The 22316-nt window shown below is 41.1% G+C and overlaps 1 protein-coding gene across 1 annotated transcript; it reads left to right on the top strand.

Annotated features, from left to right (window-relative positions):
- The first annotated feature begins 248 nt into the window (after positions 1-248).
- On the top strand, positions 249-21184 carry LOC117763674 (creatine kinase U-type, mitochondrial-like). The gene is made up of 9 exons (XM_034589022.1): positions 249-550; positions 3611-3809; positions 5650-5745; positions 5836-6057; positions 6765-6850; positions 9586-9709; positions 17526-17660; positions 18353-18478; positions 20297-21184. Exons 1-9 carry the CDS (start codon positions 402-404, stop codon positions 20405-20407), a joined length of 1248 nt encoding a protein of 415 aa, XP_034444913.1. The 5' UTR covers positions 249-401; the 3' UTR covers positions 20408-21184.
- Positions 21185-22316: the final 1132 nt, after the last annotated feature.

Raw genomic sequence — 22316 nt, forward strand, 5'->3', positions numbered from 1 at the left:
CAACAGGTATCTCAGGTTCATGGGCATTTCGCCCCTTAACCTGTGTATCTCACCTGAGCGGGGCAGCAAAGAAGAGGTCAGCCTTCCCCTGCAGACAGGTTGTTGTTGTTTGAGTCCCACAGCAGTCTTCTGCAGAAACCACCTCACTGTATGTCAACACACTCCCCCAGAGATCATGTGCCCTGTCTGTGCTTTTACTTTGAAGCTGTAGCCCCGGTCTGCTCCTGTGTGTCTCCCTCCATCTTGACGCAGCTCGGGTTAAATCGGGCTCCGTGTTATCATCACTCCAGCAGAGCCGCTTCATCACAGACAGACGCTCCCAGCCACCTGTCCCTGCCTCCGCTGCTACCGCGGGGAAAAGACGTTTATTTCATTCATTCTAACTCCCTGAGGAAAGCACCATGGCGAGCAGCTTCTCCAGGATCCTGTCCTCCAAACGACACATCGGGATCCTGTCTCTGGTGGGAGGCTCCGTGACGGCTGGATACCTGCTGCAGCACCGGGACCATGTCAGCGCCGGGATGCCCGTCCGCAGGGTGTACCCCGCCAGGTAACCGAGCCCCGTGTGTCCCTCACATGGAGCCATCAACACCTCACACACCACCACCACCATCATCATCATCATCATCATCATCATCATCACATCATTTACCCATCTCGTTTATTCATCGCGTTCACATCTGTGTTAATGGCAACCATGGTCTTTAATATTAAAATATGACTTAATGTGCAGTTTAATCGAAAAATCTCAGCGAGCAAAATATTCCGTTGCATAAGATTGATATGCACCCACAGCCTAAATAACCTTGAAATGAAGAAACCAACGATTTAATGCCATTACATGCTTTATCAGGTGGCATTATCACATGTGTGATGTATCACAGCATGTCAGAGAAATAACCAAATCATGAGGCATAAGACAAGACGGTTTATGGCTAGAATCAAACACACGATAACTCTAAGCTTGTGTGCAAAATGTGTTTTTTATTCAAAAGCAAAATTCAAAGCACTAGAAACAAGACAACCTATAATAATAATCATAATAATAATAACTACGAAATATGTATGTATGTCCCACTAAAAAAATCAAAGATGGCAATAGTGCGGAGTTGAAGAATAAACTAGAAAGCAGTTGATTTTGCACCCGACACTGCAGGGTATTGATGAGTGTATCACAGGTTAAGAGGCTGAGGAGGGATGTGTACGTGTTCCATCACACGCCCGTCTGGATTATAAAGTAGTGCTTGTACATAGGCTATCGATGAATAAAACCTTATCTGCTGCTCAGATATAAAACCCTGCCCTGTGCTCGTTACATAAGGCTCACATCACAGGAGCCGGTACAGCTCACCATAAACAAAAAATGTAATCTATTACTTGACAAATTGTAGTATTCATAAAAGTGTTGACATTGGTTAGGTGTACAGTGTGTGTGTCCTCAGACCTGCTCTCTGAGGTCGTCTCGGGTGTGTTTCAGTGGTCAAGGTAGCCACACAGTCACTGTAATGTCTCTTATCAAGCTGTATTGATATAGTGACCAAAAAATAACCTCATAGGAAACACACCCTCAATCCTACCATAGCCACATTTACATTAGTTAACCATTAATGAAAAGATGAAGCTAGAAAATGTGACTTAATGGTTATGCTGGTGAGTTAAGAGGATCAAGACCCGAGGATAACTGTGTTTTTTTTTTTATTAGAATTTAAAAGCAATAATAATAATAAACACTCGTATCAAATAGCCTATGATATAAGGTTATATTGGCAATGATATACTCAGTTGACTGTGTCCTTGCTTACTTAAAAGCACAAAGAATTCAGCACTGTCGCCTCATAATAAGAAGCTTCGGCCCTGCAGATTTGGTTTATGTTAATTGGAGACTCTAAATTGTCTTTGATGTGAATGTGAGCTTGATTGGTCGTTTGTTTCTGTATGGTGGCGCTGTGATACGCTGGCGACCTGGCCAGGCTTCACCCCGCCTCTCGCCTGATGTCAAAACGTACAATATTTCTTAAGTAGCGGAAAAAAAGAGATGCTCAAGTAAATTTTGTCAAATTTGTGCTAAAGTAAAGTACTTTAATAAATATAATTAGTTAATTCCCTCAGTGATTAAAGGGACAGTTCACAGGAAAATGTTTTTTAGCCTAAATTTTAGAGCCACGTTTGCGCGTGGATCACAGAGGACATTTAGGCTAAAAAACATGGTGTGTATGACCTTGTTTCAAGTCGAATTTGAATGCCGGGGTTACAGACACTTGGATGACACCACACGAGCAGTATGGCGGCATGTTATTTTTTTTCAGATGTTTTGAGGTAGAATCAGTCACCATTTACTTCAATTGTTTTGGATTAGGCTGCAACACTGTTTACCCCTAAATCTTAAAAAGTGTTTTATGGACTCAAACACTTCACCCAACCCTCCATCAGCATAGTGGTGTGTAGATAATGAGTGCATTTTCATTTTGGGGTGATATATCCCTTTAAGACCTACCAATAACAGCAATATCAATTCCAACTAGAATTGCACTCATTACAGCACATACCTCCACCGAGGCTGAAATGTTCCCTTATGAAACTACATCTAAATTCACTAGATCCAGATTTTTATTTGGATCTGCAGCTAATAGCACACACTCATAAATATCAGTTCCCAAAACCGCTGACACAGCCATCCATCGTTCCTACAGGACAATATGTGCCATGAGGATCGTGAACAGGCATCTTGTGTCATTACTGAACCCTGCCACACGTGGGAATGTGGCCACCTGGGTTTTCCTGGCTCAGAAAACATTGTAATGAGTTTTCTTGGCCTCTTTCTCTCTGTGCTTTCTGATACAGGCATAAATTGACGGCTCAATGAGGGTAACACTTCTGAATTTATTATTGTGGAGACAAGAAAAAATAGAAATAAGGCAAGAGGCCGCAAACATTTTTAGACTGTCTACCCTTAGTATCACCAGTACAGCTCTGTCACAGTTATTATATTATTTCATTTTGAAATGTCTTAGCCTTCCTCATATCTTGGCAGACAGCAGGAGGAAGAAATCCATAAGCTGCTTAGTCTGGGCTGCTTCTGAACTTTTTAGTTTTTTAAAGTTCTAAGTAAGTTCGTTGGGATTAAAGCCAGTCTTTGACAGTGGTTCCTTTTGGTTTTTCCACATCAACCTACGCTAAGGCCTAAATAGTTTGTTTGAAGAGATAGGTGAGTTTGTCAAGTCAGCAGTATTTTCTTACTAAAACAAAGTGGATCTGAATGCTTTTTGATCCATCAGCACTAAACAGATGCCACTTTCAACATCTCATGAGGATTTAAACCACTAGTTTCATATATATCACTTTATGTTTTCTCACAGTGCCCATATGAATGGTCGCCCCAGCCTTGTGTCCCTGTGTGTCCAATATAATTCATTAGAGGTCATCTTTTTGCAGCAGTGTCCCATAATCAGACAGTCACAGGTTTAATCCCCAGTTTCCTGTGTACGTGACATGTGAGCTTCAACCAGCTTCAAGGGCACATCATTAAGCTGTGCCAACACTGCTTCAAACTTATTTCTCTCTCTCAAAGATCAGTGCAACATTATGTTATCTTGCATTTGTGTTTGAACAGTGCGGAGTACCCTGACCTGCGCAAACACAACAACTGCATGGCCAGTAACCTTACACCTGCCATCTACACCAAGCTGTGTGATAAGGCCACTCCCAATGGTTACACACTGGACCAGGCCATCCAGACAGGCGTGGACAACCCCGGCCACCCCTTCATCAAGACCGTCGGCATGGTGGCAGGAGACGAGGAGACTTACGAGGTCAGACATCACTGTACCTTTTCCAACGCACCAACACACACAAACAGTTCCGCGGTGCTGAGTGAAAAGAAGGGCTGGCTCACCCCCTGTGTATCGTTCTAGAGATCTGGCTGTTCACACCCTCCTCAGGCCAGCAATTTGCAGTGACAAAGACAAGTCTGATGAAACTTGAAGCACAAAAAAAAGGGGATTGCAGAAAATGACAGTTAATAAAAGTGTTACAAAGTGGAAAATGACTCAAGACATTGCCAGCCACATACTACTCCCAACGCAACTTCCTGTACCATGACTTTGAGCTTATGTCAGCATAGATAAAACGTTTTTATTCTTCAGAAATAATGGAAAATCATTCTGTTGCGATAACTGTAACTTAATAGAATTGAATAAGCAATCCTCCCTTTCATGAGAGAGTATTTCAGCACAGGAGAGGGAGAGTTTCAGCCTAGAACACCTCTTCTGGGATGTTTCATCATATCTATCTACATTGAGGACCTAACTACGTTTCGGTTTTAATTGCCTTCTTCATTTAGGACATAAAAATATCTCGATCTTATTTCAGTAGTCAGGATTTTTTTTATGGATTGCAACTATGGATTGCAAGAACCAGTCAGCATGAGTGTTCAGGATGCAGATGTGTCATTTTCAAAGACTCAAGGTGCAGCCACACTTATTAGTCTCATCCCTGTAAATGTAATATCAGGAATGCTGTGAGGGAATTTCTTCAGATTTGGGACAAAAGTCCACTTGAACTCAAGGATGAACTGATTCTTGGAGGTCAAAGGTCAAGGACCCTGTGACCTAACAAAACACATTTTGGGCCAACACACAATAGTTAATGTGCTAATTATGATTCATCATACATAAATTATGCATCAAAGTGCAATTTTACTGGTTGGCAGAGTCATACATTCATAAGGCAATGATGCTCGGTAGATATTTAGCATAATTTTGGCTTGTATTGATTTGGCTGATGTCTTTTTTTGTGTGCGGAATTTATGCAAATGTTTCCAATCCATTATCTCTAAAATGTAATGCAGTATATGATTCATCATTGCTCCCTGCTGTTTACTTGTTTTTTTGTTTAGTTTCTCTCAACTGTGGTCTTATGAGAGGTGTTGGTGAACAGATAAAGGTGAATTGTGATGATGTAGCTTGGAAAGGTAAAGGATGACCCACTGGGCAGTATAGCAGCAAAGGTCACTTCCATCCCTCAGACAATATTATAATATTTTAATATTATGTTGAGGACTTTACAGTGTTGCATTATGTTTTTAATGGGCTTTTATTATTTTTAGTTCCAGGCTTTTTCTTTGGCAGCTTTGTTTCATTCAACCAGGATATTTTTTATATTATAAGTATTTGTAGGGTGGCACTGATGCCTCACAGCAAGACGGCTCCAGGTTTGAGGGAGTGTCCCAGGCCTGTGTTTGCATGTTCTCCTCATGTCTGCATGGGTTTTCTCAGGTTATTCTGGGTTCCTTTCATAGTCCAACGACATGCAGATTGGGGTTAGTTTAATTGGAGACTTTAAATTGACTCTAAACCACAGTTGTGAATCTGCGTGTGATGTGTTATTTGTCTCTATATGTTAGCCCTGTGAAACCCTGGCTCTCGCCCAGTGTCAGATTGGCTACTGCTCCCCCTGCGACCCTCAAAGTATAAGCGCTATAGATGATGGATGTATTAATAACTTTTCTTTTGGAACAGTCTTGCGGGCCAGAAACATTCTCTATATGTGTATGTCTGATGTCACATTTTTTGTCCAGAGTCTACCATACAATTGATTAACCCAGAAAATAGTCCTGTATTTTCATATTGTTCACCTCGGGGTGTTTTTCAGGTATTTGCAGACCTGCTGGACCCGATTATCAAAGAGAGGCACAATGGCTACGACCCCAGCGTCATGAAGCACCCCACCGACCTGGACGCCAGCAAGGTAACATTCACATTGAATTGAAAGATATTTCATTCCATGACTTGAAATGACATACATATATGTACATCTCCTTACTTGTCTTAATTGCAGATCCAGTCGGGCCACTTTGATGAGCGTTACGTGCTGTCCTCCAGGGTGAGGACGGGCCGCAGTATCCGGGGACTGAGCCTGCCCCCCGCCTGCACCCGGGCAGAGCGCAGAGAGGTGGAGAGGGTGGCGGTGGACGCCCTCGCTGGCCTGAAGGACGACCTGACTGGGAGATACTACAGTCTCACCCAGATGACAGACAAGGACCAGCAACAGCTCATTGATGTGAGTCGTGCTTGGATGTTGCTGTATGCATGTGAAGATGTCGTACCACTTTTTTACAAGTTCTTTTTTTTCACCAGCAACAACACTGTTTTTAAATTTCACAAAGAAGGGTTCCTGTTTTAGATAATGAAAGAAAGAGGTTCTGCTTGACTGACGCAAAATACTAAAAGATGACAAATATCTCAGTGTGAAAAAGAGGAGCCATACACGTAGAAGACACGGACAGAGATGTCAACTTGCAAAGACAATAAGATTGGTGTTTGGTGATAAGGGCAGACGCTGGTGTCAGTGTGCTGTTAACTAAAACACAAGATACCCACAGTGCATTTTATTGGTCAAAAAAGAACGTGTCCAATGTAGAGAATTTTCAGCTCTGTTCTGAAAGAGAAATTCTGTAGAAAGTCCGGACATTTTCTAAAGTTCACGTGAGGAAATGGCTATACACGTGAACAGCACATCTTTTTTATCTGAGGATGTGGTCACAGTTTCCCTTCAAGTCCTGGAGTAGTAGAAAAATTCAACAATGAAATACTAACTGTGGGTGGACTGTGTCTGCCATGGCATTTTTCTCCTTAACAAAGAGAAAGATTGGCCCGATTACTGAATTCTCAAGTCTCACACCCTTGTTTCTGTCTTACAATCTAAGATTCTGTTGCCACTGCAGTCATAACCATTGTTGAAACTTCAATTCTCTGTATTTATAACAGGACCACTTCCTGTTTGACAAGCCTGTGTCACCCCTCCTGACATGTGCAGGCATGGCTCGTGACTGGCCAGATGCACGTGGTATTTGGTAAGTGAAAAGACCTGATGGTACAAGCAGGATAATATTGTCTGCATAGAGTTGTACATTTTAACACAAGTAAGCACAGTATGCTTTAGGTGTACAGTACAGCACCGAATTTAAAAGCCGGGAAAAACTGCAACAGCACAACAGTAGTTAAACAATTATAGGATATTTATGTGAACTAGTTTGTTAAAAGTATTTTGAGAAATTACTGAAATGAAAATAGTAATAATTAGTAGAATTCAACAGTTCAATTATAAGATTTAGATGACAAATGCATGATATGATATATTGCATTTCCTTATAATGTTGCCAGACAAGCTCATGTACAAATTGAAAAACAGTGGTCCGAGTATTGACCCTTGTGGAACTCCTGTAAAATTCCTAATTTCAACAGATTTAAAACTTCTCACATTAACGTAGAAGATTTAATCTTGTAAGGAAACTAAATTTTGGAATCTTTCAATTAAATTATCGTGACCAATGTGTCAATGTGTTGACAGCAGTGAGGAAAAGCAAAACAGATTTAAAAATGTATTTTAAATGTGTGTTGATCCTAAGGTAAATAATTTGATTGTGTTAATCTGGGTTATTTTGGTAAATCAGGATTTAAGGAAATAAGGACAGAAATAAACATTTTAGTGGTAACAAAGTTAACCGAGCAGGTGAAAGTATGAGGTATTCTTGTATATTTTCTGATATATAATGACAAAGTACTGTATTTGAAAGGAAACAACACACTCCTAATGTTTCTTGTACAAAGATATCAGTCATTTGATTGCTTTTGTTTTCATAAATGTATATTTATTCTCATAGAAAAAAATGAAATTTACCCATATTAAAATTATATAGCCACAAATGTAGACAGTAGATTTTATTTTTTTCTAACTATGTTTTATATATCTCAGAGACTATTTTTTGGTTAGTTTTTCACTTTCTAATCAATCTTTTCAAAATTTCTCCCTGGTACATTTTTGAGTTGATATTCTGAGGGTATAATAATGGGCAATAAGCCCATTGCATTTAAGGGTGTCCAACAGTGAAATCCACTTGGTATTATTTGAATCTTTGCTCAGTTGCTGAAAACTGTCAGAGGTTTTTTTTCTTTCTTTATTATCTCATGTTTACAGCAGTATTGTCATTTCCCTGTTGCTGAGCTGTGTTGGTGTATGAGCGATGCGGACAGTGCTCCCTCAGTGTGGAGTCGTCAGGCAGCCAAAATCAATCAGCAGCCTCCCTCCTCTCTCCCTCTGCCAGTCGTATCAGCCAATCCTCTCCTCTCCTTAATAATTCACCCCCACATCATCCCTCCATCATCTCCTCTTACAGCTCCACTAGCAGTCTTCTCTTTCTCTCACTCTCCCCCCCCCCTTTCCCTTTTTTCCTTTATCCATATGTCATGCTCCACTTTCCTTTCATTTTCGCTTATCATCCTCCACACTTCCAATCCAACCTTTTTTGTTCCACTCCACACATATACTTTTTCCCTGTGGTTCAGATATTCCCTTGGTGCTCTATTTTTACTCTGAATCTGTATCTCTCCCTCCTCTCTCATTCCCTTTCTGTCCGCTTTGCCAAATGTCTCTCCCCGACCTGCTGCCTCCACAACCCATATCCATTACCTTATTAAATCTATTTAACAAATTTAAGGAGGTCAGTATGGACAAAAAGCTTCTGCAGTCGCTGACAGTGACTTTATACAAATTTTCCCTGAGACTGGTGCTTAGACGTGTCATGTGGTGGTTGAAATCCACCCTTCTCCTTTGAAGACCTTGAATCCAACCATTAGTCCCTCAAATAAATGTTGAACTTCTTCAGTCTGGACATTTATGTATGATCAATGAATAAACAGACAAACCTACTAACATCACCATCATAAACTGACCTAAATAAAAAAAGTTCAGGTTGTTTGTTCAACCAAACATTTAGATTTTGGTGGTCAAAGGTGGAAGGTAACTGGAACCTAACAAATCATGTTTTGGGCTTCAATCATTAACATGCTAGTGTGACACGATTGAACAAATATATCTAATACATTAAAACGATAAGGTAATGACATTTTATATCCAAACTGTCTAAAGCCAACTTCCTTGTGCTGTCACAATGTTCTGTAAAAAGATGTTTCTCTCCATGAACTGGGGAACTAAGAGGAGATGGCAGCAGAGGTGACGCAATAATTCTCTAGTTTTTCTGTTGCTGACAAACTGTTCTCCATAAGGACATATATAAGAACATAAGTTCTAAATCAGTACCACAGTGCAGCGTTGCAGACCACTCTGACAAACACACGAGTCAATGACCCTCAGCAGAAACAAGCATTATCCTCAATGATTGATGGTTATTGGCCTTCTCTCTGCTCACCAGCATCACATGGTTCCCTTTATATAGAAACCCATCATCTTCTCTTTAACTTATCTCACACACTTCCTCACAATAGGCTTCCAAAATACCATCTCTGTATCGACTCAGTCTTTGAAAGAAAGATTCAGATATTGATTTACTGTATATATGACTACTGTCTATATTTGGAACAAGTAAATGCATTGAAGTTGTTGGTAAGGTTAAAACTGTCCACACAGTCTTCAAATGGAAGGAATAACAGCTATGTGTTCAGGTTTACAGATCAAAGCACCAGATTATATTACTGTATTTCCACCCTGGATGCACCTTGTCTTTCCTCAAATAACCTTAACACACAAGGATCAATACTGTATAATCCAGTGTAACTTTCCTGTGTGCAGGCACAACAATGACAAGACCTTCCTGATCTGGATCAACGAGGAGGACCACACCAGGGTCATCTCCATGGAGAAGGGAGGCAACATGAAGAGAGTCTTTGACAGGTTCTGCAGAGGCCTCAAGGAGGTGAGAGTGTGCTTGTACGTTTGTGGAGTGTTAAAGATGTCAGAATGTACATGTGTGTGGAGTGTTCATCATGTCAGAATGTACATGTGTGTGGAGTGTTCATCATGTCAGAATGTACATGTGTGTGGAGTGTTCATCATGTCAGAATGTACATGTGTGTGGAGTGTTCAACATGTTAGAAAGTGAATGTGATGAGATGGAAAGATGTTTAAATAAGAGAGGGAAGTTGCTTGGGATTGAGAATAATTAGACTGAACTTTTAATTGTCTTAATATTTTTTAATCTGATATGAATCCATTATGTTCTCAATCAGAGTTTTCGCAGCGTAATAAAAATTAAAGAAAGAATAAAACTACCTGAATTTTAGGCCTTAAATTATTATATATGTTGGGCCATGGTTTTGTGTGAAACCACACTTCGGCCTACATGTGCCATCAAAGCCGGAAGCAGCATGTCCCTCCAGGACTCCGTCTCCCAGGGGCCATTAAAAACCAGAGCAAGGAACTCAATGTCCCAGAGGGCATCAACTTCACACAGAGGGGTGAAAAACCCCCCCCAGGGACACAGGTTTCAACTCCCATAGGTCACTCTGGACCCCATGACCTGTGAGGTCACCGGGCCAATATAAGCTAAGTTCTCCAGCTTCTCGCCCTCGAGCTCTCTCTCTCTAAACTCCCTCCAAGGAGAGAAGGCTGTTGAGCCTCGATCTCTCTCTTTCTAAACTCCCTCAACGGGGAGAAGGGTGTCTTTTTTCTACACTCCCTCCAAGGAGAGAAGGCTGTCGAGCCAGTTCCTGCCTCTTCCTACAATCCTTCTACAGGAGGGAAGGCTGTGGAGCCTCTTCTCCAGCTCACATCTTCTCTTCCCATCCAACTCTTCGAGAGGAGCACAAAGGTGCAGCTTCCAGCTCATCTCAGCAAGGAAACCTCCTCGCCCTCCAAGCTCTACCAATGTCCTAGCAGCGATGCGATGTCCTGCAGGAAAACTTCAGCCAGCAACTGAGCTATACCGCTCAACCGAAACCAGCAAGACGACACAAAACTGCGAACTGCACAGCAACTTCCTTTTTCCCCTTTCCACGGACTGGTAACACAACTGGGCTTAATAATTATACTAGGCTAAGCAAGACTGTTTATTAGATTCTGTGTGAGGTTAATGAAGTTTGATTTGTGGTGTTGTGATATTTTGGGTACAAGTTATTGAGAAAGTAATGTTAGTCTGTTATGCTCTTCACAGTCTTTCGTTGCATCCAATCTAGTAACTTCCTCTAATTTGGCACACACACAGACACACGCATAACTTTTCACCTCATTAGCTCTACAGGTCGTAAACATTCCAATAGGTGGGGGACGGGTGTTATCTCTTTGGCCAGCGACCATCTTGAAAGCACGCTGACTCACACAGACACACACACATGTATACACACATACCTATCTTTGTTTAGCAATTAGACCATTAGTAATTTGTGTTTTTATACTTTATTATATTCATAATAAATGTTTTTCTTTCACAAATGTTTTTATTAATGTTGCATAAGTGAATTTCGCCAACCTCTACACTGTCAAGAACCCCATATCTTTCAACTTAGCTAACTATCTATATGGTAATTTTGGTTATAGTTATTAATTTAATTGTTAATCAGAGTTCCAAAATTTGTAGTTAGAACCTTAATCTATGAGACTTAATCAATAAATTGGCTATCTTTTCCCTTCCTTTGAAGGGTGGTGCCCCGAGGTAACTTTAATCAATTAAAGTTATTATTTAATATTAATAATAAAATATTAATATCTAATATTTTATTTCGATAACCAAATTTATTGAATGCCGAAAGGCACACCATTTTATGGTATCACGTTTGATGCATTATGGCACAACATTAATGGCGTCCCTGGGTGGACAGAGTACAGTTGGCAAAAATTCATAATTATGTAATATTAATTAGTAATTTTTATTTTTAATAATTTTCTCCAACATTAATGGCGTCCCTGGGTGGGCCGAGTACAGTTGGCAAAAATTCATAATTATGTAACATTAATTTTTTCCTCTTCCATTTTTGGTTAACATAAATGGTGCCCCCGCGTGAGGAAGAGTACAGTTGAAAAAAATTAATAATTATGCAATATTAATTTGTTTTCATTTTCGGCAAACGCTAGAAATAAGTGGAATTTTGAATTTTCAGTCAAGCCAAAGGTTTGAATTCAATTCCACTAGTCTGCCACCGGAGTAGACATTCAACCGTATTTACAAACAAGTGCATTGTGGTGAAATTTAATTTATTCATAAATTAAATGTTTATTAATAATTAATTATTCATAACTACCATTTTAGGTCCTCATAGTGTTACGCTAAAAGATTGCTATCGTTGCTAATAACTCCAGTTGAATATTCGTTGTTGAAATTTTAAGAATTTCTGTTAACATTTGAATATCACATATTCAATGTTAACTGGTCAAGCTGTGAAATTTTCTGTAACTGTTAAGTGCTTTAGAATTAAGACATAGCGTGCCACCGGCCCTATGGAACAGAGCTTGTACCTGGCTGTTACTGCCAAGCATATCAGCCCAAGTTGGATAAGAGAACCTGAGAAAGAGCCACAGCGTGCTTCCAGCCCTGTGAATTTATAGAACCCCTAACTGTTACTGCCCTGCATATCAGTTAGTGATTCAAAGTTTGGTGAACTGTTTAACCCACCATAGTTTTGGTTAGGCTAGTGTACGATCAAATCCACACTACAAGGTGTCTGCCAGTGCAACACCAAAGCCAACCACACTGCTTTTGATTTATAAACTTGTAAATCTAATTTTCAATTTCAGAACCAACAATGGAGAACCCCTGTGTAGAACAATTTGTTTCTTCCATAGCACAGAGCCTGACCCCTGGCTATCCTGAATTCATCAGCAAGTTGAACTTCAGTGAGTGTAATAAAGAAATAGATTCACTACTTAACGACAGGTGTGATGCACAAACAGCATCAAAGGGTCCATTGTTGAGATGCATGATTCTAAATTTCCACAGGCAAATCAACCTTGCCTGTCAGAGCAAAGCAGCCATGGAACAGGAGGTAAATGCCCTAAGAGCGCAAAATGCTTTTCTTTTCCAGGAGGTTCAAACTGCTAGTAAGAAAGCCCTGCACTACTTAGAGGACCTGCACTCAGCAGAGTCAGATCTCATTTCACACAAGGAGGAATTGTTAAAACTTAGATTAGAAGGCCCGGCCTCACATCAGTTTTTGAACCAATGCGATTCTGGTTATTCCGATTCACACTCCTCCGATAGTGTACGGTTAACTCCCTCTTCACTCCCAAGATGGGACAGAATCCCATCTGACCCCAAGTCTTCGGGAAGTAAGTCACCTCCTGATCCTCCACTGACAGGAAGAGGTAACAGCTTCCTAACTTCCCATCTCCCTGACTCTGACACTGACATTGACGACACATGTAGTTTATCTTCAAGAACACATTGTGCCTCATATGCTTCTCATCCACGGATGCATGACACATTTTTCCGTGCACAACTCTCCAAAGGGGGGACTTCAACATTTCAGGATGTTTTAGCACCTCCCCCTCAACCAGAGAGACCTGGAGCAGGTGATGCACGTGCCCGGACCTCACAGTGTCCTCGCTTTGATTTGCTTGAGTTTCTAGCTAAAGATATTGAACAATTTGATCCAGACAACTGTGATAGCAATATTGATAATTACTTTAGAGAACTAGATCTCAGCTTAAGTGATGTGCCAAATGCAACAGAAAGAGAGAAGGTTAGACTCGTGTTAAAAACCAGCTCTACAGCTGTTCACAAGTTTATTCAGTCACTTCCTTCCAGTGTCACAAGTAACTACACAGAGCTCCGTCAAGCACTAGTCGAGGAATTCTCTTCTACTGCTGACGAGATCACATCCATTGTTACAGCATCCCAAATTAAACATTCACGTCGCGAAAATCCCAAGGATTATTTTCGACGTTTGAGGCATGTTTATTTTCAGGGAAAGAACGCACCAGGCCTAGAAGAAAATCCCACCTTCAAGTCCATGTTCTTACGTAACTTACATCCATGTATACGCACACATGTTGTACTGATGACACAGCAAGGAAAACCTTCAATGCAGCAGATCAGGAAGATGACACAGGTGGCTTGGGAAACTGTTATCACTTTCAAGGCTACAGTAGGTGCAACCGAGCCCGTCAAAACAAACAGCACGGTGTCAAATTCATCCGCTGCCTCAAAACTTCACCCTCACAACAAAACGAAGGGGGGTGACAACAGGCAACGTAGGGACACAGAGCGTATCCGCCATGTCCGCCAACTTCCCAGAGATAGGCATTCCCACAGTAGAAGCTGTAGGAAGCCATACTCTGAAATTCTGGCTCAGACAACTGACCACTACTCAGAAGATGACGACAGCGTCTCTGAGTACAGTTTAAAATATGGTTATGACCGAGCACACAGTGACAGCGCCTCTGAAGTCCTCCTGGACTCTGGCTCCCCAGAGCGTTACGGCCCTGAGCCACGACACAGGCGATCCAGAGCTCGCTTCTCACGGCCATAACCAACACAGTTAACCCCTGTACTGACAGTAGGTGTTAAGTTTCTTGCAGTTAATAGGAAAACTGTTTTGTTAGCAACAGCAGCAAACTTCAAAACCTAAATTCTGATTAAACTTATATACCACTGCCAACTTTGTAAATATGTTTGGATCGACTACTTTCCATTTCATAATAATGAAGTCCATACCACACATGTTAGGACATTAGCATATTCTTACAGGAACAATGATACAGTCATTTGGATCTTGAGATTTTGAAAAATTATGACAACCTTCCGCAGGAAAACCTGCTGAAGATTAAAATTGTTAAGTCTAACAGATCAGACTGAGTACTACATTGTGTAGGATCCAAGGAGTGAACAAAACTCTTGGACATTCCAGAAATGACCTTATCATTGTACGTGCCACTCTCTCTGCATCTTATCTTACAATTCACAATGTCTTATTTTTTTTCCTTTTTCTCCCTAACCTAGTGAAGAGCACAGGTTATTCATATTGTACTGTCAGTGTAATCTGAATTATTTGTCTAATTTGAATCTTGCTTAGCCAAACTAGATAGTATACACAAATGCCCAGATGTTACAATCCAAATGAACTGACAATTGACTTTTCCAGCTTTGGACTAAACATGTTCAAGTTCGCCCTCAGGAACCCACGTCAGGTGCGATCCTGAGAACGAAGGGGGGATGTTGGGCCATGGTTTTGTGTGAAACCACACTTCGGCCTACATGTGCCATCAAAGCCGGAAGCAGCATGTCCCTCCAGGACTCCGTCTCCCAGGGGCCATTAAAAACCAGAGCAAGGAACTCAATGTCCCAGAGGGCATCAACTTCACACAGAGGGGTGAAAAACCCCCCCCAGGGACACAGGTTTCAACTCCCATAGGTCACTCTGGACCCCATGACCTGTGAGGTCACCGGGCCAATATAAGCTAAGTTCTCCAGCTTCTCGCCCTCGAGCTCTCTCTCTCTAAACTCCCTCCAAGGAGAGAAGGCTGTTGAGCCTCGATCTCTCTCTTTCTAAACTCCCTCAACGGGGAGAAGGGTGTCTTTTTTCTACACTCCCTCCAAGGAGAGAAGGCTGTCGAGCCAGTTCCTGCCTCTTCCTACAATCCTTCTACAGGAGGGAAGGCTGTGGAGCCTCTTCTCCAGCTCACATCTTCTCTTCCCATCCAACTCTTCGAGAGGAGCACAAAGGTGCAGCTTCCAGCTCATCTCAGCAAGGAAACCTCCTCGCCCTCCAAGCTCTACCAATGTCCTAGCAGCGATGCGATGTCCTGCAGGAAAACTTCAGCCAGCAACTGAGCTATACCGCTCAACCGAAACCAGCAAGACGACACAAAACTGCGAACTGCACAGCAACTTCCTTTTTCCCCTTTCCACGGACTGGTAACACAACTGGGCTTAATAATTATACTAGGCTAAGCAAGACTGTTTATTAGATTCTGTGTGAGGTTAATGAAGTTTGATTTGTGGTGTTGTGATATTTTGGGTACAAGTTATTGAGAAAGTAATGTTAGTCTGTTATGCTCTTCACAGTCTTTCGTTGCATCCAATCTAGTAACTTCCTCTAATTTGGCACACACACAGACACACGCATAACTTTTCACCTCATTAGCTCTACAGGTCGTAAACATTCCAATAGGTGGGGGACGGGTGTTATCTCTTTGGCCAGCGACCATCTTGAAAGCACGCTGACTCACACAGACACACACACATGTATACACACATACCTATCTTTGTTTAGCAATTAGACCATTAGTAATTTGTGTTTTTATACTTTATTATATTCATAATAAATGTTTTTCTTTCACAAATGTTTTTATTAATGTTGCATAAGTGAATTTCGCCAACCTCTACACTGTCAAGAACCCCATATCTTTCAACTTAGCTAACTATCTATATGGTAATTTTGGTTATAGTTATTAATTTAATTGTTAATCAGAGTTCCAAAATTTGTAGTTAGAACCTTAATCTATGAGACTTAATCAATAAATTGGCTATCTTTTCCCTTCCTTTGAAGGGTGGTGCCCCGAGGTAACTTTAATCAATTAAAGTTATTATTTAATATTAATAATAAAATATTAATATCTAATATTTTATTTCGATAACCAAATTTATTGAATGCCGAAAGGCACACCATTTTATGGTATCACGTTTGATGCATTATGGCACAACATATACATTAAAATATTATGCACTGGGTTTTAAACACCTTATGTTAATGTTCATTTAACGCTTCTTTCTTTCCACTTAATCTTTTTTTAGGGAGAAATATCAAAATGTTTGTTTTGTAAAAGCACACTGCTAACTACATCAGCCCAGCGAGGTAACTACTCACTTGGCTATGGATACCTAGAGGCTACTGTCTCCGCCTGTAGTTTGCAAGATAATGTAGTGTATTGAGGGTTATTCTCTACTAGGGTACTTTACCTTATCTGAAGTGTAAGTAATTCTGGGACCCTGATATTCTTTCGTATCTGTCGTGTTTGACATCGGTATTAATTGATTTATTTAAAAAGTCTCTAACTTGTGGAAACCTACAGAAACACTACCAACGCTCCTCAGGGTGTCACACATAAATCAGGAGTATTCTGCATTACACCTGACCAGCCTGATGTGCACAGAAGCTCATGCACTATGGTGATAGTTGTGCCAGATTCAACCAAGTTCAACCAAGGACACAGTATTTTGAAGTGCGAGGCTGCAGCTGTAGCAGACATACAGTATCCACTCTGCTGCCATCAGATGTCTGTAGGATTTAATCAGAGAAGAGAAGAAGAAGAGAATAGAATTAATACAGTCTAAAAGTGCTGGCAGAAAAAACCCCGGCTCCCACTAGTCTTTGCCCTGCTATGGATGTAAAGCTTGTAGACAGAGGGACAAAAACACACTGTCCAAACATGGCCACGCAAACATAAATTATTTATCCAAGCAGCCGCAGTTCCGCATTACAGAAAGAGCAAAGGACAAGCAGTGCAACATTTGGTATTGAACTGTTGCAACAAATCTGAGTGACACACCTCAGTGCTATGTTAACATTGTTTTTATCTCCCACGCTATGCCAGTCCAGTCCAACCACAGTCCATTTCAAGACGAAAATTCTCAATTCTTTACTTGTCAGCTCTGATAAATGAAAAACCAACAGCGACAAACAGTTTGCTGTGTGTGAACAACAGTATGTGCACATCCATCAAACGTATCAAAGGTCAAAAGATTGTTGAATGAATGAAGCACACTGTCATTGGGTTGTGACCGTTTCTCTCCCTGCAAGGTGGAGCGGCTGATCCAGGAGAAAGGCTGGGAGTTCATGTGGAACGAGAAGCTCGGCTACATCCTCACCTGCCCCTCCAACCTGGGCACAGGGCTCAGGGCCGGGGTCCATGTCAAACTGCCCCTGCTGAGCAAGGTAACACAGTAGTTGTAGTAGAATGAAGACAAGGTGATACTTCAGTAGATAATGTGGGATCTTTTGACTCTCTATTCTATTTGTGTTACATAATGATAGTCCAAAATGAATGCATGGCCTTAAAAAACATCAAAGTATTAGATTATCAAAGATAAGGCCTCAAAAAGCATCAACATATCTAGTCTCCTTTATCTGTGTTATTACATCTTTTGTTCACAAAAGTGAAGGACGAGAAGAACTAGATTTGTACTGTTAAAGGCTATTGAAAACCAACAAATAGATTTTTATTAAATGAAGTCGGAAATTTTGTTGAGCAAGAGTTTAAATATCAGGGTTCTGCTCATTTGGAAATAAGCTCTTAATTTATTTTCTATAAATGTTGCTATGAAGATTCTTAGTGATGATGGATGGATAGAGAGGGATGGATTCATCAGGGCATCACACTGCTCAGAGACAGTATTTATGTCATCTGGCCTCGGAACACCTCTGGACCCCATGAGGAAGTAGAAACCATCACCGGGGAAAGGGACATTTGTATTACTTCACTTAAACTGCTGCTTCCTAAATCCAAGTGGTTAAAGTGTTGGTAATTCCGAATACCTGCGAGAAAAACATACAGATGCAGATTCATTAAAATGTTAATCTAATTGCATTGAAACTATGCTGAGTAGCTTTTCTCCTCCACCTTCCAGGATCTCCGCCTCAGTAAGATCCTGGACAACCTGCGTCTGCAGAAGCGAGGGACAGGTGGCGTCGACACGGCCGCTGTTGGTGGTACTTTTGACATCTCCAACCTGGACCGCCTGGGACAGTCTGAGGTGGGAAAACCTGTGTACAAATTTACAAAGTACTGTATATGGATCTGTACCTTTTATCTGCAGAGCAGTAAATCTTCCCATTCAATCACCCATTGTCAAATAAATGTTATGTACAAATAACTTATTTGGGGCACGAGGAGAGGAGAGGAGGGGAGGGGAGGGGAGAGGAGAGGAGAGGAGAGGAGAGGAGAGGAGAGGAGAGGAGAGGAGAGGAGAGGAGAGGAGAGGAGAGTTCTTGTACATGCAGTTTGTCTTTGTTATGTCCGTGGTCATGCTGTCACGCCTGTGTTACAGAGTCATTCAGTACAATGGAGCTGTTCTCTGTCGTTGTGAGTGTGTGGTTGAATATATTATTCTGATTACATGGAGGCTGGAGATGGCTCTTCACTGTTTCTGGGTGGAGTGCAGTGTACTAATTAACAGCCAGTTTGCTGCTGATTGAGACTCACTTATCTAATTTTCTTACTGTTACATAATATTCTCTCCATCTAACCTCCACTTCTCTTTGTGATGTTTGGATGTCCTTAATTCAGACGGATGAACACATCAGTATTAAAAGATGTCAAAAGAGTTTGCTGGATGAGGGAGCAACAAACTGTCAAACAGAAGGACAATAATGTTGTAACATGTAACTTTTCATGTTGAAGGAACTGTATTTTGTCAAACTTGTTAACGTCTAACAAATCAGAATACTGTTTACGTATATAAATAGCTTTCTACACCAGATCTTGACAAAATTGCTGGTTAAGAAGATAATTTCTTCACCTCCAGTAGCCTCTGCCTGCAGCAGCGGCACGTGGCAGTGGATGCAATGTAATCTGTGAGAGTGAGAATGAGACTTCTTGCTGAGCGAGACATTTATAGTGTTGCCAGATGCTTAGCAAAGACACAATATAATCATTTGAGCTTTGATCGACATTTCGTAGATTGCCACTGTTGCCCCATAAGATTACATTGTAATCACTATGCTGTGTCGCTGCTGCCAGCAGAGACGATCTTCCAAAAGTTTTTCCAAGTACCTTCCATTTACACACCCACATTTATAAGATTTAAAAATATCAGTATTCCCCTCTTCACTTTGGTTTAATCTGTACAAAGAGAAGTGCATTTCCAAAAATGTGAAGCTATTTTTTTTCAAAGGAGGGACCTCTTGAATTACACAACTTTATACTATGACAAAAAAAATGAAATCACTAATTAGCGTTAAATGATAGATGCCAAATTTCTCAACCTAAAAGTTCTGGAATGCTAAACGCCCATCTTTGTTAAACCCCACAGCTCCAGTTTGTGACACAGACTGTTCGTTATAAATTAGTGGTCTTCAAGCCCATGTCATATTTGGAAGCAGAGGGTGATGTGAGGGGTTGTCAGCTGCAACATGCAACTTCACCACTAGATGTCACTAAGTTCTACACACTGAACCTTTAAGACATATTCAGGGTTATTTTCTCAGACTTGACAGAACCCTCCGGAGCGCAGGGAATCTTGTCGGCACGTGTCACCTGTTTGATTTCCTGTTGCCTGTCTCTCTCCACAGTCACTGTCAAAAAATATATTTTAAAGAAATTCTTCAGGGCTCAAAAGGTTTTAAGTGGTATAGAGTTGCTTTCACAGGCTCAGTATACTCCCCATGACTAGTACACTGATCTTTATTTATTAAATTCAATTGAGTTTCATTAAATTAGGACTATATGATTATTATCAGAAAAAAAGGATATGAGTTAGAGTTGATGTTTTACATTGTTTACCCACTGTTGATTGTTTTTCTTCTGTGAACATGTGAAAATAGTCTTAAAACCTAAATTGTGCGTCCCTCAGGTCCAGTTGGTGCAGACGGTGATTGATGGCGTCAACTACTTAATCGAGTGTGAGAAGAGATTGGAGAAAGGCCAGGACATCAAGGTGCCCGCACCCCTCAAGCAGAAGTAGACACCAATCCCTGATGTCTGCGCACAACCCCCTGGGCACACACACACCTGCACAAACATCCCGCTCTGTGCCCTTAGATACATAAATATCTATGTCGTTGCATCATTTATTACTACTGTTGTTATAATCACCCGTCCCTACCCCACAATATATTTCTCTATAATATAATCAACATATATTATAAACAGTCCCAGAATACTGCTTAAGTGTGTTGTCGGTGCATATGAAGGGTTTTTAAGTTACAACTCAAATTCACACCTGGCTATAAAATGAGGGCAAATATTAACAAAGGATGCACAAACTCTAGCCTGTTGTAATGGAGCAAAAATGGCCGCCGGTTTGCCCGTCTCTGCATGGCCACATGGTATCTACGGCTCTGCTTCCAAACCTCTCGTGAGCCCACCAGACCTTGCTCTGCCCCGCTGCAGCCTCCTTCCTGCTGCATGTCTCCATCTCCTCCCCTTACCCCTGTTTGTCGATCAGCCATGACTATTATCTGGTGCTTGTATAGTCCATCCATTGTGGATTGTGTAAACATACAGTAGTTTCCCTAAAAAACATTTTGAGTGGATCTGAATGTAGATTAACAGTGTGAGACTGAAGAGACTTGTGGATGTGTGTGTTGGATGACACGCTGGTGTCAGACTGTAATGTCATAACACACAGTGGCCTGGGCTGGGTTCTGTACTGTAAGCAACTGAAGCAATATCATTCCAGCTCATTACTGAATGTCACACTGTTATGACTTTTATTAAAACAATCATCTATTTAACAGTACCTACCTCTGTCTGTCTCTCATTGGTTATTAAAGTGTGTTTTTCTGGTTTCTACCTGAGCAACACATACTTCATGATATCCAACAAGCCTTATGTTACCATGGTAATTAAGCTGGAGAAGCATTATATGTCTCTATGGGAGCATGATTTCGTCATGTCATGTGACAAGGTTAAGTCAGAGGCATAACAAAGCACAGCACATTTAGTTTGTTTCTGTCTTTTTGTGTGATTTGTTGACGATAACAAAACTATAAAATATAATAATAGTGCTCCTTTATGATGACTCAGTGTGAAATCTGATCGTGAACACACAACCACAGCAAAGTACTGCACTTGAGAGTGAATATGAACTTAAATTTGTGTCTGTCTTAAGTGTGGAGAAGTTGTGGAGACGTTAGTGTTTTCTCTGCCGTGTGCAAAGTCTACAACAAGTGCTTTGTCCCATTGTGAATGAATGGATGTTTATTTTCTCCACTGATGAAACAGGCAGCATTTTCTTGTTGTTTTGGTCTGGACGCTGACAGGACAACAAGGCGTTCGGTGTTCTGAGGAGACACAGCTGAGACGACAAGTGTTGGTGGAGTGAGGCATAAAGAATCTGTTCCTCCTTCTTCAAGGGTTTGGAAGAAGGGTCTGTTGTCCTGAATACACACACACACACGCACACACACACACACACACACACACACACACACACACACACACACACACACACACACACACACACACACTCCCTGTCTCGTACAGTACTCAGAGCTTATATATATAATGCTGAAGACCTCTTTTCTCCTCTTCTCTCCTCCTCCTTGTTCCACATATGGCTGAGGAGCAAACGGGTTGCCATGGCAACTACTTTACGGAGGTAATCAGGGATCTTTCTGTTGGGGGGGGGGGGGGGGCTTTGTGGGTAACAGAGTACTAACAGAAATTATTATTGCCCAAAAAACTGAATGGAACATTCATGAGATAAAAAAACCAAACTGCAGTAACTGTACTGCCTTAGCTAAAGCTAATAGGTTTTGATGCTTCAAGATTTTGATAATTAAATTTTTTATATCACATAAATAAAACAATAGCTTAAAAGCGACACCAGATAAACTAGTCCTGCCAAATGCTAACTACTATCTCAGGAG

This window comes from Hippoglossus hippoglossus, chromosome 6 (genome assembly GCF_009819705.1).
Source record: "Hippoglossus hippoglossus isolate fHipHip1 chromosome 6, fHipHip1.pri, whole genome shotgun sequence".
NCBI lineage: Eukaryota > Metazoa > Chordata > Actinopteri > Pleuronectiformes > Pleuronectidae > Hippoglossus > Hippoglossus hippoglossus.